Source organism: Rhinolophus ferrumequinum, chromosome 3 (assembly GCF_004115265.2).
Source record: "Rhinolophus ferrumequinum isolate MPI-CBG mRhiFer1 chromosome 3, mRhiFer1_v1.p, whole genome shotgun sequence".
NCBI classification, from domain to species: Eukaryota; Metazoa; Chordata; class Mammalia; order Chiroptera; family Rhinolophidae; genus Rhinolophus; species Rhinolophus ferrumequinum.
Window position 1 is genome coordinate 62,191,574 of NC_046286.1, and position 17,522 is coordinate 62,209,095.

The following is a 17,522-nucleotide window of genomic DNA, read 5'->3' on the forward strand; positions in this document are numbered from 1 at the left end:
AGAACCAAATTACTCAAATATTAATTTACCTTTTTTTGAAGCCAGCTTTAGATCTTGACTAATGTCCTGAGATCTTTTAATCATAGACGTTTCACTGATTTCTTTTTCATCTGTGAATAAACATTGTGAACACCTAAATAACAGCATTAAATTGTAGGTGATTCCCAAAGAAGATTATGGTATGGGTCCAGGGACCTAGGACTCGTGTTCTTAATTTTTATTTTAATTAAAGCTTATTGCAGTGACAATTGTTAGTAAAGTTACATAGGATTCAGGTGTACAATTCTGTAAAATATTACCTATATCTCACATTGTGTGTTCTCCACCCAGAGTCAGTTCTCTTTCCACCACCATATATTTGATCCCTTTTATCCTTATCTGCCACCCTCCTCCCCTCTTACCCTCTTGTAACTACTATAATATTGTCTGTGTCTATGAGATTTTGTTTCTTTATTTGTTTGCATTGTTCTTTTGTTGTTTTCAGTTTTGTATACCACATATCAGTGAAATCATATGGTTCTTGACTTTTTCTGTCTGACTTATTTCGCTTAGCATAATAATCTCAAGATCCATCCATGTTGTCGCAAATGGCACTATTTCATCTTTTCTTAATGTTTTAAATTAAAATGATAAGCATAATAATCAAATAGGTACACATATCTATCAGCAGTAGAAAATAAAGATAATAACTTAGTTAACCTATAACAAAACCAAGAGTAATTTCAGTTTCATATAATGCTAGTGGGTCTAAATTGAAAAAAAAAAACAACAAACCTCAAACTTTCCCTTCCGGAGGTAACTAACAGTGCCCTGGCTCCCAGAGGTAAGGGCTGTGCTTATCTCAGATACATGGGGCAGGGAGGGTGCCCTTCTACCAGGGAACACTGGCAGTGCTGGCATCCCTCCAGCAGTAGGGAAAAGCACTGACACTTGCTTCTAACTCAGACTGCCTCCCCCAAGGACAGAACAGACAGCATGAGGCAGGGGCGATCTTAGTGTCCTGGTGCTGGCAACTCTGCAGTCGCAGAGATGGGGCTCCCAGATGTCACTTGGCCAAAAATGTAATATTGAGGGTCTTTCTGTGAAATGTGAAAAACGTGTGTGTGTGTGTGTGTGTGTGTGTGTGTGTGTGGTGGATGGGTGGGGGTGGGCCTGTGTGTATGTTGGGGAAGAAGAGTGCCATACATAAGTTTCTGACTGCTCAGTTCAATTCCTACTAGGCTTGAAATAAACAGCAGGCAAGCACACATCTGCCTGAATCAGGAGGAGGGAGCAAACCAAAAATATCAGCTCTATGTTATATAACACAAGAAATTACAGATGCACTTAAAAAGTAAATACAAAAAGGTTGGACCAATTAAAAAAAAGAATATAAATGTATATTAAGTCTCTGATTGAGAGAAGACGTTTTAAGCCTGAAAATAAATGAAATAAAATCAACAAAAGGAAAGTAATGATTTGACTACAAAAATATAAAAAATTCCTCTACTTCATAAACAGCAAGGTGATTTAAAGGAGAAACTCTCCAATTTGGAAAAAGAATATGAAAAGTAAGTGATTAATATAGAAAGCTTATACAGGAACCATATAACTGATACAACAGTTTAGAAAAATAGGTTAAAAAAAAAGGTCACCTCAGAAAAGAAGAAACATAAATGGTTAACAAATATTAAAATTTTAAACTTGAGAAACAGTTAAAAAAATTAAAAAATAGTATTTAAAGAGACAATACCGAGGAAACAAAAACATGTACTTTGTATATTACCAAGTGGAACATAGTTTGGAACAACTTTTATGCAAAGCAACTTGACTCTGTCTACAGCTTCTTACTCATTAAACCAGTGACTCCACTTATGTCAACATGCAGACAAAACTTAAAGTAAAAAATTCATTGAAGCATTATTTTTAGTAGCAAACAAATCTGAAAAATAACTTGTTTCCAACATAAAGAACTAGTTAAAACTATTACCTACAAATAGGGAAACTGTACAGTAATTGAAAATGATGGAAGGAGAACTGACTCTGGGTTGGGAACACACATGCAACATAAAGATGATGTATTATAGAATTGTATACCTGAAACGCATATAATTTTACTAACCAATGTCACCCCAATAAATTTAATAAAAATAAATATAAAAAGAAAATGAGGGTTAAAATGTTTCCTAATAAAGTAATTTAATTAAAAATGTTACATTATAAATAAAAATAGGTAAAAATAGTTTACATTTATTAATATAAACATAGTAGGTTTCAATTAGGTTAAACATGTGTAAATATATTTAAACATATATTAATATGCAAACATATTAGCTTTCAATTAGGTTAAAATATGAATAGAAAAATTTTATAAAGGTAAATAGCACTAAATGGTAACATTTCACAGCTAAAACTCTGGGTTTATGATGGCTGGATTCTAACACAATAGGAAGTAGCAAGCTTTTAAGAAAGAATGTTACAATGATTGTATTATGTTTAGAAACATTAAAAAATTTGTGGTGGTTCTAATCATATTAAGCTCCTCTGTTTCTACATTTTCTTCTTCATTCTAGTAAACCTAGTTTTGTTCTATAGCTGTTCAGTTTAAATCTGTAAGAGAGAAACTAACTTTTTTCTCCTGAACTTTCCAATAAGGGGGATAGTTTAAGCTTCAATATAAACATTATAAAATATGAAATAAATGGAAATAAGAACCATAAGCATGGCATTAACTAGTTCATTTTGTTACCATCTTGACCAATTTTAGCATCTTGATCGATAACACACTTCATTTTCTCTTCTTCGTTGTCCTCTAAAAGGTTTTCTCTTTGGGATTCGAGAGTAAGCACTGCAATGCTTACAGTGAAAGAATAATATGCTTTATCAGCTAATCTGTTTATATTAATATTAGGAAAGACTTGGCCAATAACAGCAGTAATATATTTCTTTACCATCTTCATCAAGTGAGGAGGGCATCTCTTCTAAGCCTTTATCACTTGGGAAATTTTCATACTCTGACATTTCAAATTCTGTTTCGAGTTGTCTTAAAGCTGACGTGGCTGAAAGATAGTAATTTGCTGTGTTAGCAAAAGACACTTGGGGTAAGGAGACAGGTATAGTGATTAAATCCTCTGCTTTAACGTCAGGAAGACTTGGGTGTGAGTTCTGACTCATTAAGCGTGGCTTTGGTAAATCATTTGATCTCCTTGCCTCTATTTCTACTGCCCAAAATGAGGATCATCAAACCAAAAGCATGTTTGCAGGATTAAATACAATAATGGATGTTAATACTTAACTTAGAAAATGCTTGGCACACAGGAAGCCTGCACCATGTTAGCTGCCATCCTCTGTATTACTATAATTTTCTGCGTTAAAAAAAAACCCTCAATATTCTCCACTGAACTTTTCTTAAAAATATATTGAAGTAAAATTCACTAGCAAAAATGTTCCAATTTTTTAAATGTTAAGAAAGGTTAACCCTATTGTCAGATTTAGAATAATTTGTGAATTTGAAAAAGAAAGAGCCTTTACGTTTGCAGCCTATGAGAGATAGCATCTATTTCTATGTTCTGGTGGGAGAAGGCAATTTGTGGAATGCTTTAAAATCTATGATTTTATGCCGTAATGTGATATGAAAGGAATCACTACAGACTCCAAAAAACATTACACAGCACTGTTCTTCCTCCAGGAGCCAGGCAGGCTACCTTCCTCTTTAATCTAGGTTTCTGTTTAATGTCTCTCTCCTCTTCAGAGGTCTTCCATCGTCATTCTAATACTCCAGCCCCCCGACTGCACTCATTGCCTGCCCCATAACCGTCTACAAATTTGTCTGTGTTTACTTGTGTGTTTTTGCCCCTGTACTCTCTGTTAAAATGTAACTACCACAAGGACAGGAGCTTCATGTCTGTAGCCCAGTGCCTAGAATCACATCTAACACCAAGTAGGTACTCTAGCCTGTTGTTGAATGAATTAACAAATCCATTTCATCCAGCCTTAAATAGGGAATAACAAGCCATTTTAGTAGTCTGGGTCATTATTCTCAAGCTTTAGCTTGTAGGTTGGCTAAGAGTATTTTTAAACATTTTGATTTTTCATTTTGAAGATAATATACTAAAAATATAAATTAATTCTGGACCATCTGGATGATCATTTGGATGGCACGTAACTTCAATGCTCTTTTTGTTGTTTTTTTGTAATCCCTTGGGCACCATATTGAACTATTGTCTATAGGCTAATGAGAAAAAAGAGAGGCAGATTTATTAGGCAATAATGTGTTCTTACTTAGCAAAAGCTCAACATTGCCATGTAAAAAGAGATAATTTCCTTGCTATTTAAATAGTTTCAAGCATAGAAAATGATGGGAAGCTTCCCACTTTATGTAAAAAGTTAGTGAAACCCTGAGAACAAAATCTGACAAATACAGCACCAAAAAGAAAATGTTATATACAATTACACTTATAAATATAGAAAAAATCCTAGATTAAAAAACAAAAGAAAAAATATAAGAATAATGACTAAGGTTTATTTCAGAACTACAAAAATGGTTTAATTTGGAAAATACATTAATATAACTGATCAAATCAATAGGTCAAAAGATTAAAAACTGATCATCTTGACAGAGGCCACGAAGGCATTTGATAGTGTTCAACATCCATGCTAGATAAAAACACTTAATAACCTTATGGAGAAACATTGGAAAGAATCCATTTAAACAGGCCCACTACCACTGCTGCTATTTAATATCATTCTAGAACTGCTAGCACATAATTAGTCGAGAAAGGAAATAAGCATAAATAATGGGAAAAGAGGAGTTGAAACTATAATTCTTTTTCAAATGATATGAGTGGCTATCTGCAAAAGTTAAGAGATTCTTAACTTAAAAATCTACCAGAACTAGAAAGTCAGTTTAATAATGTGGACAGTTACAAACAAATGTATAAATATTTAACAGTTTTCTAATATGCTGGTAATAACTACTTAGAAAATATAACAGAAAAGTGATTACATTCAATAGTAACAAAATGACAAAATATCTAGGAATAAACTTATTAAGAGAAATGTAGGTAACACATGAAGAAAGCTACAAAATGTTAAGGAAGGATAAACTATTATACCAAAAAAATGGAGATTTCATTTGTCTGCATGAGAAGGCTTAATAGTAAAGATGCAAATTCTTGTCAAATTATTGTTTAATGTTAACATAATCATCCCACTGGGATTTGTTGTATTACAGAACTTGAAAAAATTCTACATGTATCCCAAAGCCTAGTACAGCTCCTGGCACACAGTAAGCATTCATTTTATGTAATAAGGGAAAGAATACTCAGCAATAATTTTAAGACAAAATGTTTTGTGAAGAGACTTGCATTACTAGTTTTAAATGCATCATAAAGCTTTAATAAGTATATTTGTATTAAAGGCTGTACTAGAAAAATGAATAGACTAGAAAATTCAGAAGTTTACACACACATATGAAATTAATATTAACGATGGCATTTCAAATCTCTAGTAAAATTATGGATAATTTAGTAAATGTTATTTGTAAAATTGGTCCACCATTTTGGAAATAATGAATTTAGATCCACATCTAACACACAATTTATTACAATAATTACATATTAATTAGAAAGAAGCATTATTTTAAAATGAGAGAATGCAATTTTGCACATATCATAGAATCACAATTAATCATTACAACATGAATAGAAAAAAGAGGGCTGGAGAATGCATCAAATTCTTAACAGGGGACATCACTGGAGAGTAAGTATGAGTGAATCTTTTTTCCATTTGCTCTTTCCAGTTTTCTGTGACCACCAGAGACAGGATAAGAGCACAGACATCAAATTGAATCTCAATCACTTGCTGGCTGTCAATTGTAGACAAGTTACTACACCCTTCTGAGCCTTAGTTTCTTAGTCTACTAAAAGTAGAGATGAAAATACCAACTTCACAGGTGTGTTATGAGAATAAAATATAGGGCGATGCATGCAGTGCATTTAGCATAGCCCTGTCGTATAGTAAATGCCCAATAAATATTATCTATTGTTACTTTTGTAATGAGAAAAACTTCATTAGGAGAAGAATTTTGGAATTGAGGCAGTGATGCCCGTATTAGAGGACAGGACACTGCCATAGCTCCTGAAAATCCAAACAGTAGTGGTTGAAGCTAGTCTAAAATTGCTGGAGTTAATCTCAAATTTTGGATCCAGATCTTAGAAAGTGAGAAAGATCCCATGTAGCGTATAGGAAGCGCTGCACTGAGGGTATCCCACCAAGAGGCGATGTTTAGATTAAGCTATTTTCACATGTTCTAATGGGACTGGTTACAAGGGCACCAACTATAGATATAAATTCTACCAAAGCCAATCAATGAATTCAAAAATAGCCATGAAATAAGGTCTCTCATTTTTCCTTTAGAAAAACAGAAAAAAAACCCCCAAACCCTTGTGTCTTTCTAAAATAGTATGTTGAAGAGTGAAATACAGAAGCAGCAGAATGGTCAGCAGAAAGAACACTGGGATTTTGGAAACGAGGGTTCAAGTCTCAGCTATGCTACCAGCCTGGTGCAGGAAGCCATTTAACCTCCATGTGCCTCAGTCTTCTCATCTATAAAGTTAGAGAATTGTTTCAATTGACCACTAAGGTTTCTTCCAGTTTCACCGATGGATAACATTTTGAATTTAAAATTGCTATTTTCCCCAAACAGAAAGATTTAATTTACAATCAGAGCTGATACACCAGCCCCAACAACAAACAACAACAATAGCAGCAACAACAGCAAACTCCATGAGTCAGGTGGAGCGGTGGTGGTGTCACAATTGGTGCAGTTAAAGGTAAAAGTTCTGCTCAGTCACTGGCCCGTAAGCTGACTCACGAAAGTAAAGAAATTTAAACTTGGAAGCTCTTTCTGATTCCTTTCCTTAGAAGTCTAGAATTGAAATTTTTTCTCTGTTTATGAATCAGGTTTATGTATACTCATTTCTTCAACCATTTATTAAGAGGCTACAATGTGCCAGGTGCGAGAGATATCAAGACAAGTGAACCAAGTCCTTGCCCTCAGGTAGCCAGGCTTAACCTTAAAAAACGTATTTTAAAAAGATGGGTCACCTTGTTTTTTAGCTTCTAGTTCTTTTAGAAGCCGTTCTTTCACACTTTTAATGGCTGCTTCAGTGGCCTCAGCTATGGTACTTTCTATTAATGTTTTAAGGGCTTCATCAAAACGCGGTTGAACAAGTTTGGCATAGTCAACTACCTGTAAAGAGTATTTGAGAAAACCAAATAAGCACAAGTTACCATGAAATTTAACACATTGTTCATCTATATCTATATCTCAAAAATTTTAATGCTGCTTGAAGTATGTTATTTTCAGAATTCACTGGGTTTTTGAGTATTTGCTTTCATAGAATTCAGTCACATTTTTCATGTAGGATTATATATTTATATATATCATATAATATATATTCAAGTTACATATATATTTTTAAAGTCAATTTTGTGTGTATAATTTACATACAAAAAAGTACCCACTTTAAGTATACAGTTTTATGAGTTTTTACAAATATATACATATAATAACAACTACAAGCAAGATATTACCCCACAAAGTTCCCTCATGCTTCTTTATAGTCAGTTCCTGGCTTCTGGCAACCACTTTCTGTTTTCTGAATTTCACATAAATGGCACCATACAGTGTGTAATCTTTTCCAAGCTTTTCTCCTTTATCATAATGTTTTTGAGATCTATCAGTGTAATTGTATGTATCAGTAATCTGTTAGTTTTTATTGTTGAGTAGTATTATTATATGAATATACCAATTTTTATTCTTTTAGTTATTGATGGACATTTGGGTTGTTTCCAGTCTTTGGCTATTGTAAACAAAGTAGTAATTAACATTTGTGAAGATATCTTTTTGTGGACATATATTTTCATTTCCCTTGGATAAATATCTAGGAGTGGAATTACTGGGTCATATGGTAAGTGTATATTTGACTTTACAATAACCATTAAACTATTTCCAAAGTAGTTGAACTATTTTACTTCCCTACCAGCAATGTATGAAACTAGCAGTTATCCTACCTCATCACCAACACTTGGTTTGTGAATCTTTTAAATTTTAACTGTTCTGAAGAAGTGTCTCATTGTAGTTTAAATTTACATTTCCCTAGTCACTAGCAATTTTGAACTTTTTATTTGCTTATCGGTCATTCACTTATCTTCTGTTTCTGAGCAAATGTCAACTTTTGCCCATTTAAAAAATTGGAATTTATATATATTCTCATATATATTATCAGGTAGATAATATACTTCACACTGAATTGTTAGAAATCAATTTCTATATGCCTTTTAAGTTTACATATTTCCATACTTCTAGATTCCATTTTGGCTTTTCTTCAAAATACTTATATTACTTTACTCCATGCCAATAAATATATATCTACACCATCATTTTTTAGTAGATGCACAGTATTGTATTAGGTGAATATATTACAATTTATTTAACTAAAATACCAATAATATATCTTTAGGTATACATGATTTTGCTATTATAAACTAGGCTATGATGAATACAGTTATGTATATATCTTCGTCTGATAGTTCCTTTAGGGAAAATCTATAAAATAGAATTGCCAGTTCAAATGATATACATGAATTTTAGGCTTTTATACATATTTCTAATTGCCTTCCCTAATGGTTATTCTTTCACCAGCAGTATATGAGAATGTTCTTTTCCCCATTTTAGTCACACACCAATATTGGGTGTTAACAGTGATCCTTCAACTCTAATAATGAGATTGACAAGACGTAACTGGTTTTTTGGTGTCTTTCTGTTTATTGGATATTTTTATCGATTATTTTGTAAATCATCTGTTTGCTATTTTTTTCCATTGGGGCTCCATCTGCATATTGATTTGTAAGAACTCTTTCTGTGTTAAAATGATAATTCCTTTGTCTGACACGTTGTGATGGTTTTAAAACATGTCCACAAATTCTTTAACACTTCTTCCTTCAGAAGATGGAGTCCAACTCTCCCCTCTTCAGTGCAGGCAGGACTTAGTGACTTGCTTTAAATGAAGAGGATGATGCATTTTTCACTAAAATATTCACGGGGATGTAAAGTACAGCATAGGGAATATAATCAATAATATTGTAATGAGTATGTACGGTGTGAGAAGAGTACTAGATTTACCAGGGGGATCACTTCGTGACTTACATAAATGTCTTATCACTGTGTTGTACACCTGAAACTAATATAATATTGTATGTCAACTGTAATTGAAAAATAAAAAAAAAATTATCTAAAAATGGGCAAGAGACTTGAACAAACACTTCAGAAAGAGAGTATCTGAATGATAAATAAACATATGTTCATTTAATGTTCAGCGTCATTAGTTACCCGGGAAATGCAAATTAAAACCACAGAGAGATATTAGAATGGCTAAAATTAGAAAGACTGCTCATAACCAAAGTTGGCAGGAGTGTGGAATAACAGAACTCGCATGCATTGCTGATAGGGCTGCAAATCAGTAGAATAGTTTGGAAAACAGTTTGGCATTATCTATACAAATTGAACATATGCATATGACCCTGTGTCCCAGAAATTTTACCCCTAGATACAGCTCTGAAATATTTATAAAGATATGCACATGTGCACTGACAGACATGTACAAGAATGTTTACAGCAATATTACTCGTAATAACCCACACTGGAATTAACCCAATTTTTATTGACATTCAAATGGACAAACAAATTATAATTCAATCAATATAATACAGTAAAACAATAAAAATGAATAAACTATAGTTATGTGCAACAACATGCACAAATAACATGTGTAAATATCACAATCACAATGTTAAGTGAAAGAAGTCAGGCACCAAGAACATACATTGTTTAAGCCTACAAAGTTAAAAGAACAAGGTGCCAAACTAACCTATGGTATTTGGATGTATGTTTACATGGTAAAACCATAAAAGAAAAGTACAGAAGTGAATACCATAAAGATCAGGGCAATGGTTACCTTCGTGGAAGGAGCAAGAGGACTGGTATTGGGAAGAGGCATGAGGGGGGCTTCTGGGGTGCTGGCAACATTCCATATTTGACCTGGGTGGTGGTTACATGAGGGTTTGTTTTGTGATAATTCAGTGAGCTTCACTTTTCTGTATGTTTGCCATATTTTACAATAAAAAAGTTAAAAGCAAATAAAAATGTTACCCCCGTGTTTAAGAGAATTCAATACCACTTAGAATAAATTCAAACTCCTTCCCGGGACCTGTGTTACTCTGACTACGTCTTCCGCCATTCATGTGGTGCCATTCCCCCTTTCACACCCTATACTCTCGCCACCCTGGCCTTCATACAATTTCTCTGTATTTCAATCCATCGTCAAATGCTACCCCAGGTCTACCCGCTTCTTACCACCTCCGCAGCTACGGCTGAGATCCAAGCCAAAAATAATTCACTTACTGAGGGTGGAGAACAAGGTGGGAGAGGTCAATGAATTGACAGGCCAGCGGTTTGGGAGGGTCATCTTTGTAGATACTAAAATTACCAAGAATTATGCCAGGAGTGAGTATGTGGAGAGAGTGACACTGAGCCAAGAGGGGTATAATCCAGGAAGCGGCAGACCAGTGGAAGCGAGAGAGACGACGGTGGCATCGCCTACATGATGTAACAGTAAAATCTGGGGGCTTCTGGGAATCAGGGAGGGGCTCTGGTCTGGAAGCTACAATCAACAGCAAGAAGGATGCCTCACCCACTCCAAACCCAGTGGAACAATTACCCCACTGACAGTGTAAGGTTCAGAAAACTGAGTACAAGTCCTACAAATTGTAATTAGTTACAGACAGGCGCAAAGCCAGCCAAATAGTTACCTTTCCTTTGTAATGGTCTGCCAGCAAATTGCTAAGTGTTGTTTTCCCTGAAGACTGAGGTCCAAATACGAATACTTTAAATGGTGGCGCTGGCATAGGTGGAAGGAGATAGGGACGCGGGTTCAATAAAAATTTTTTTAATGTTTCTTCTGATGACAGACAGTATATTTTACCTAGAAAACTTAAAATATGTCATAATCGTAAACAACTGAAAAGAGGCATGGGCAAGTTTAAAACCGAAGTTCTGAAAATCTTACGTACCTTACACAAAAGTCTGGCAATCCCAGGTTAATGTTACCTTCTTTTAAACTCACGGGACACGTCCGTCCCCATCTGCTTCTCTGCCATCTGTATCTTGGTGCAATATGTTTACAAGATGCAAGAGTACGGAACAGCTCATCCTGTTAATAACAAACACTACATTAAATATGTGGACATAAGCTTTGCTGAAATGAACAATATTAAGTATTTCATTTCTTGTTTGACAGTGCTTTACTACGTAAGAAATAATTTAGAAAGCAAATTTGGCTTTGTTTCTTAATTGCAACCATTCTATACTTGTCAAAAATTTAATAAAGTAGTTTCCATTTCTGTTATAAAACCTTGTTTAAATTTTACTGAGTATTTTCTATTATAAGGTAGAATGAGCATACAGTAGATAGAGTGTTTTCTATTATCTGTTTCAGAAAACAGATTCTGAAAAGTTCTCATTAAAAAGGTTTGAAAATGTACCAGATTCTTCGCCAATTTATTTAAGTTTTTAAATAGTAAGATGTTAGACTCTGATTATCTTTCAATTTACTTAGCTCTTTCATTCATCTTAAAATGTAAAGTTGCCCTCAGCAATCCTTTTTGTTGGTAACCTCCAGAAAAGTAAAGAACCAATTCTCTATAGACAACAGATGGCTAAAAAGTTCACTGTCCTTGTACCACCTTAGCAGGAGATGAGAGAACTGGAGAGAGATGGCATGGTGGGCAACTTCAGGGTCCAGGGTGGCTCCCGCCCACCTTCAGATAAGGATCTTACATTACTGGCTCCAGAGTTGATTGGAAGACCATAGAATGGGAGCTATGGTCTTGCCGGGACCGCTGCAGCATCAGAGAGCAAAGAGGCACGTACAGTGCAGCGATGCTGCATGAATGTCCCCAACTGAATGCTGGGAGAAGCAGCTAAGTGTAAAGGAATGTGTCAGCTTAGGGGAGCTGCTTGAAACCCAGAACCTCGTCAGTGGGGTTACCCCGCTTCTCCATGGAGTCTACAACCGATGATCCAGTCAAGTCAGGAAGCAGCCACTCTTTTCTTATCATCCCCATTTCCTGTCCCAACTTGGGAAAAGTGTTGAATAGCAGACAGTGTTTCTCTCAATGTCAAGACCCCAGAGCCACATGTCTAACAGGTGCTGAGTCGCAATGAGAAGATGAGTTTTTAAATGAGTTGGATAACACAGGCTTAAAAACAATCAGGACTGTCTCTGGTTAAACAAGGCAGAAAACACATGCATTTGTGTTTGCTGCTTTCTGAAAACCTCAGGAAAATAGCAGCAGAGGAATGAACTCTGGTCTCTTTTCCCTTCCAGAATAGATCGAATCCTCCAATTAAAGCCCCCGTGTCCTTGCTTCAGCACCATACACTCAAGCCCTGTGGACCTTCTTGCATTTAGCAATTATAAATGGATCACCGTCATATCCCTAATATGGGTACATCAGTGACAGGAACCCAGCAGTTATTCTAAAAAATTGGTTGAATCATTGAAGGAATGAATGAAGGCTTATAGAGCTGTGGGCTTTTATGTCTTTGCTTTTTTTGGTACTGCAAAAATTTTTAAGTGCACTTGGTTTTTTTCTTTCTCTTTATTTTTGTGGTTGGTTGTTCTGCTTTTATTGTTTTTCTTTGTTTCAAAACTTTTGTTGTATTTAGTGTTTATTAGAATATTGTGCTAATATTATAGCTTCTTTTCAAAAATCAAATCCATTTTTGTAAAAGGCATCCTGAAACTCCTTTTAAACCTTGAAAAGATACAAATTAAGGTAACAACATACAGTAAAAAGGTACACTTTCAAACAGTTAAAAATAACTTACATTTTCCATTGCCTCAGTCATTTCTTCCTCTGCACTCTGGAGTTTAGTTAAAATAGCTGCTTTTCTTAGGTTCAGATATTTAAGTCGATCCATAACTGTCTAAATTTAAAGAATAAATCTTTAAATTCATTGGCATTTGAATATTCTGAAAAAGTGATGAGCTCATGAGTGGAATACTTCCTTGCTTCTTCCTAGCTTTTGGTTGTTTGCTGGCAATCTTTGGTGTTCCTTGGCCAATCTCTGCCTTTGTTGTCACATAACTATCTTCTCCCTGTGTATCTGAGGCTCTTCGCTTATAAGGACACCAGTCATATTGTATGAGGGCCCACCCAGCTTCACTATGACCGAATCTTAACTTGATTGCATCTAAACAGATCCTATTTCCAAATAAGGTCACATTCATAGTTATGGGAGGTTAGGACCTCAAAATCTTTTCGGGGAACACAATTCAACCTATAACAGTCTATCCTCTGGTCCCCAAATAACCATGTCCTTAGAGGTCTTGCTCTACGGGACCTCTTTAGGCAGAGGAAAGACAGCCATGTGAAGACAGAGGCAGATATTGGAGTTATGCTGCCACAAGCCAATGGATGCTTGAGGGGTAGTATACCAGAAGCCAGAATAAGAAAGGATGGATCCTCCCCTAGAGATTTCGGAGGGAGCATGTACCTGCCAACACCTTAAGTTTGGACTTCTAACCTTCAGAACTGTGAGAGAATAAATCTCTGTCATTTGAAACCATCTAGTTTATGATACTTTATTATGGCAGCCGTTAGAAACTAATGCTTAGGCAACCCTAGACACTCTGTGGAAGAGTCTGAAACAGAGCCTGAGATGAGAGATGGTGAGATAGACAAAGTCCTGTTGGTATACAGCAATCTGTGGTGGATTGTATTCTTTGCTCACAATTTCCCCTTCCCTCCCTACCCTTGTTAATTCCCTAGTTCACGTTGGGTGGAGTATACTTCCCTATCGACTGGTATTGAGCTTTTCCATGCAACTTGTTTTGACCAATAGAATGTGGACAGAAGTGTCAGGCCCTAAGCCAACTGGGGCCCTAACAGGCTTGGCAAGTTTCAGCCAGGCCTATTGGAGTTTCTGCCCTCTCCTTGAGGAAAGTGTCCCAGGTTGCAAAAAGTGGTCAAATTCTGGATATACTTTGAAGGAGAAGCCTGATGTGTATACTTGATGGATTGGATGTGGGATGTGAGAAAAGGAGAAGAGCAGCTGGAAGGATGGATTTAACAGTTACCGAGAGGACAAAACTGTAGGAGGAATGTATTTGAGGCGGGATTGTAATGATAGTGAATCACGGGTTTTATCTCGTACATTTAAAGCTAAGATGCATATTAGACATCTGTGAGATCATGGAAAATAAATATTGGTCTCTGCCTTGGTATCTGGCACAGAGGTCGCCAAACCCTTGTAAATTCCCGAGTGATAAGAGCACTAGGAGCATCTGTTGTTCTAATATTTGGTCTCTGATCCATTCCTGACAAAGGGCTCCTAAAACCCTTGTGATTTCCTAAGTGATAAGAGCCCTACGAGCACGTTTTGTTCTATTGAGGAAAGCCTGCGTAAGTTCCTGGATGGCTGCAGGATGGGGGCTGGTTACCAGAAAGGTCAGGCCATGATGAGAAGCTTGGAATTTTCAGACCCACCCCCTAATATCCAGAGAAGGGAAAGGGGCTCGAAACAGAGTTAATAATTAATCATGCCTACGTAAGGAAGCCTCCATAAAATTCCAATAATACAGGTGTGGAGAACTTCCAGGTTGGTGAACACATCCACAATGGGAGGATGATACATTCCAACTCCATGGGGATAGAAGCTCCTGAGCGTGGGACCCTTCCAGACCTTGCCCCATGTATCTCTTCATCTGGCTGTTCATCTGTTATTCTTTATCGTATCTTTTAATAAACAGGTAACATAAGTACATGTTTCCATGAGTTCTGAGAGCCACTCTATCAAATTAATTGAACCTTAAGAGGGGGTCGTGTAAACCTCCAATTGTAGCCAAGTTAGAGAGAAGTTGTGGTAACCTGGGGACCTACTACTTGTGATTGGCACCTGCAGTGGGGTGGGAACAGTTGTGTGTGACTGAGCCCTTGACCGGTAGGACCTGACACTATCTCCAACTAGATAGTTTCAGAATTGAGTTAAATTTTAGGATACTCAGCTGGTATCACAGAGGATTGCTTGCTGTGGGGAAACCTCCACACATTTGGTGACCAAAAGGGTCGGAAGTGAAGTGTTCTGTGTGAGAGTAAAGAAAGATTCACAGGTGGAAACAGAGTTTTTCCAGTACAACATCCAACTGGATATATTGAGTAGTAGTTGATTATACAAGTGTGGAATTCAGGGGAAAGGTCCGGGGATAGTAGTAAGAATTTAAGAGTCACCAGAGGTTGTAAGGTATTGAAAGCCATTGGACTGGATGCAGCCTCCTAAGCAGTGAGGGAAGGCAGAGAAGAATGAACGAGGAGTGAGCTCTGGAATCCTCCAACTCTAGAGGTTGGACATGGAGAGTCCAGTGAGGCAGAAGGGCGTATAGTAGTGTGGGGTGCAAGAAGGGAAGAAAGAAACAAGGCAAATGCTGCTGCTAGGTGAATTAGATCAAGACTGAAGAATGAACAGTGGCTTTGGTCAGGAGAAGGTCACTGAGGGTCTTAGCAAGAACACATCCCCACTGAAGAGCTTCTCTACCACCAGCATTTACTATGTTGCCATTAATTACATCAAACCAGAAATCTGGGCATTATGTCTGACTTTTCTCTCTCCCTTCACACCTACGTTAAGTCACTCATCAAGTTCTGTCATGCAGACTTCTTAAATACCTTTTAGGTCCGTCTTCTGTCCATTCCCTCAGTCACTACCTTGGGTTAGGCCACCACCTCTTACTGGACCTACTGCAAGCGCCAGAGCTTGTCTTCTTAACCACCAATTTTATTTTTCCTCAGTTTTTTTCTTTGCATTGCAGTCTGAGTGATCTTTCTTTTTCAAACTGAAGCATATTTTAATTTATTTTTAAAGTAATTAAAAAAAATTTTCAGTTGCATTTGACATGCAATATTATATTAGTTTCAGGTGTACAACATAGAGTTTAGACATGTAACTTACGAGGTGATCACCCTGAGAAATCCAATACCCATCTGACACCATACATAGTTATTGCAATATTATTGACTATATTCCTTATGCTATTGAGTGACTTTTCTTAAATACAAGAAGGATCATTTTCATTCTCTGGCTTGAAACCTTTCGCTGGCTGCCCATTCCCTCACATTAAAGAGTTTAGGCCTCATCTTTACAATCCCTGCTTATTCCTTGGCACGATTCTACCTGTCCCATCCCCTCTTCTCCCAAACCCCACCTGTGTTCCAGTCCTACATTCAGTTCCTAGAACTCACTGCGCTCTTTCTTGCCTCTGGAGCTTCACACAGACTCTTCTCTCAACATGGACCATTGTCCCACCTCCCTACCCTCTCCTACCCTTCTAGGTCTAATTCTTACTCATCCTTAGAGTTCCAATTTAAAAATAATTTCAGACAAATGGCCCTCTTCACGAGACTAGGTTCTGCCCTTCTGCCATTTTACAATCCCACGAGCAATGTATGTAGGTTCCAATTTTTCTACATCCTTGCCAACACTTGTTAGTGCCTGATTTTTTTTTAAAATTTCAGCCAACTTAGTGAGTGTGAAGTAGTATCTCATTATGGTTTTGTTTTGCATTTTCCTAATGATACTTGTTAAGCATCTTATTGTGCTTATTGGCTGCTACTTGCTTTTAAGTGTCTTTGAGGCACTTTTTGTCATACAGAGATATTAAATTCAAATGTAGTTTTAGTTAAATATGGATAAATGAATAAATACAACATCAAATTTTTAAGTGTCAAAATGAAAATTTCAAAAATAAATGGTTTTAAAAATGCAAATGTATTTCCAATGTTTTATTAAAATAAGTACAATCCAGTCAACAATTTTTTGATTTTCCAAACCATGGGATATTCTGACTGAACATTACACTTACCGTGAAGAGCTCCTCTGGGGGCTTATTTCCATCTAGCTCAATGAGATACTGGGAATTGTGTTCAGCCATTACTTCCTGAAGATAACAGAAATTTTTTAATGCAGGATCATTAGGAAAACTAAATGCAAGACCAGAATCTTAATATACTATGCAAAAATCTTTAAAGCTAAATTGTTTTATACATGATATGATGTATGTTAATTTCAATGTTCAAGAGATCTTTTACCAAAGCCTAAAATAGTCATCTTACCATGAATTTTATTTTTTCTCTCTTTTTTTCAGTTTTTCTCTACACTGAAGTCTTAGAGTCCTTCCCATTAGAAAAATGTTCTGGGACATCTGTTTCTCTGCAGATATTTATAAAATAATTTATCAAACTGATAGTTAAAAAATGGGATTGGTTCACTTTACAGTCCCCTGGCTAAGGGGAGGTTCAGGATCCAGATCTCTGTCCACCACCTAACCATAACCTCTGTGCATTCTTCTATTAGATTGTTCGTTTTCCCTGACATTCACGGAAAGTCTTTAACCCATATCTATCACAGGAATGGCAAATATTTT

The 17,522-nt window shown here is 36.2% G+C and overlaps 1 protein-coding gene across 1 annotated transcript in view; it reads right to left on the minus strand.

Moving 5' to 3' along the window:
* AK9 (adenylate kinase 9) overlaps positions 1-17,522 on the minus strand; it is a 121,734-nt gene that overhangs the window by 74,754 nt on the left and 29,458 nt on the right. The window contains exons 9-15 of the mRNA XM_033093976.1: positions 16,962-17,036; positions 12,932-13,030; positions 11,113-11,252; positions 10,852-11,032; positions 7,087-7,231; positions 2,931-3,038; positions 30-110 (exon numbers count right to left, since the gene is read on the minus strand). Of these exons, the coding sequence (XP_032949867.1) occupies positions 30-110; positions 2,931-3,038; positions 7,087-7,231; positions 10,852-11,032; positions 11,113-11,252; positions 12,932-13,030; positions 16,962-17,036 (829 nt within the window). The remainder of the gene's footprint in view (positions 1-29; positions 111-2,930; positions 3,039-7,086; positions 7,232-10,851; positions 11,033-11,112; positions 11,253-12,931; positions 13,031-16,961; positions 17,037-17,522) is intronic.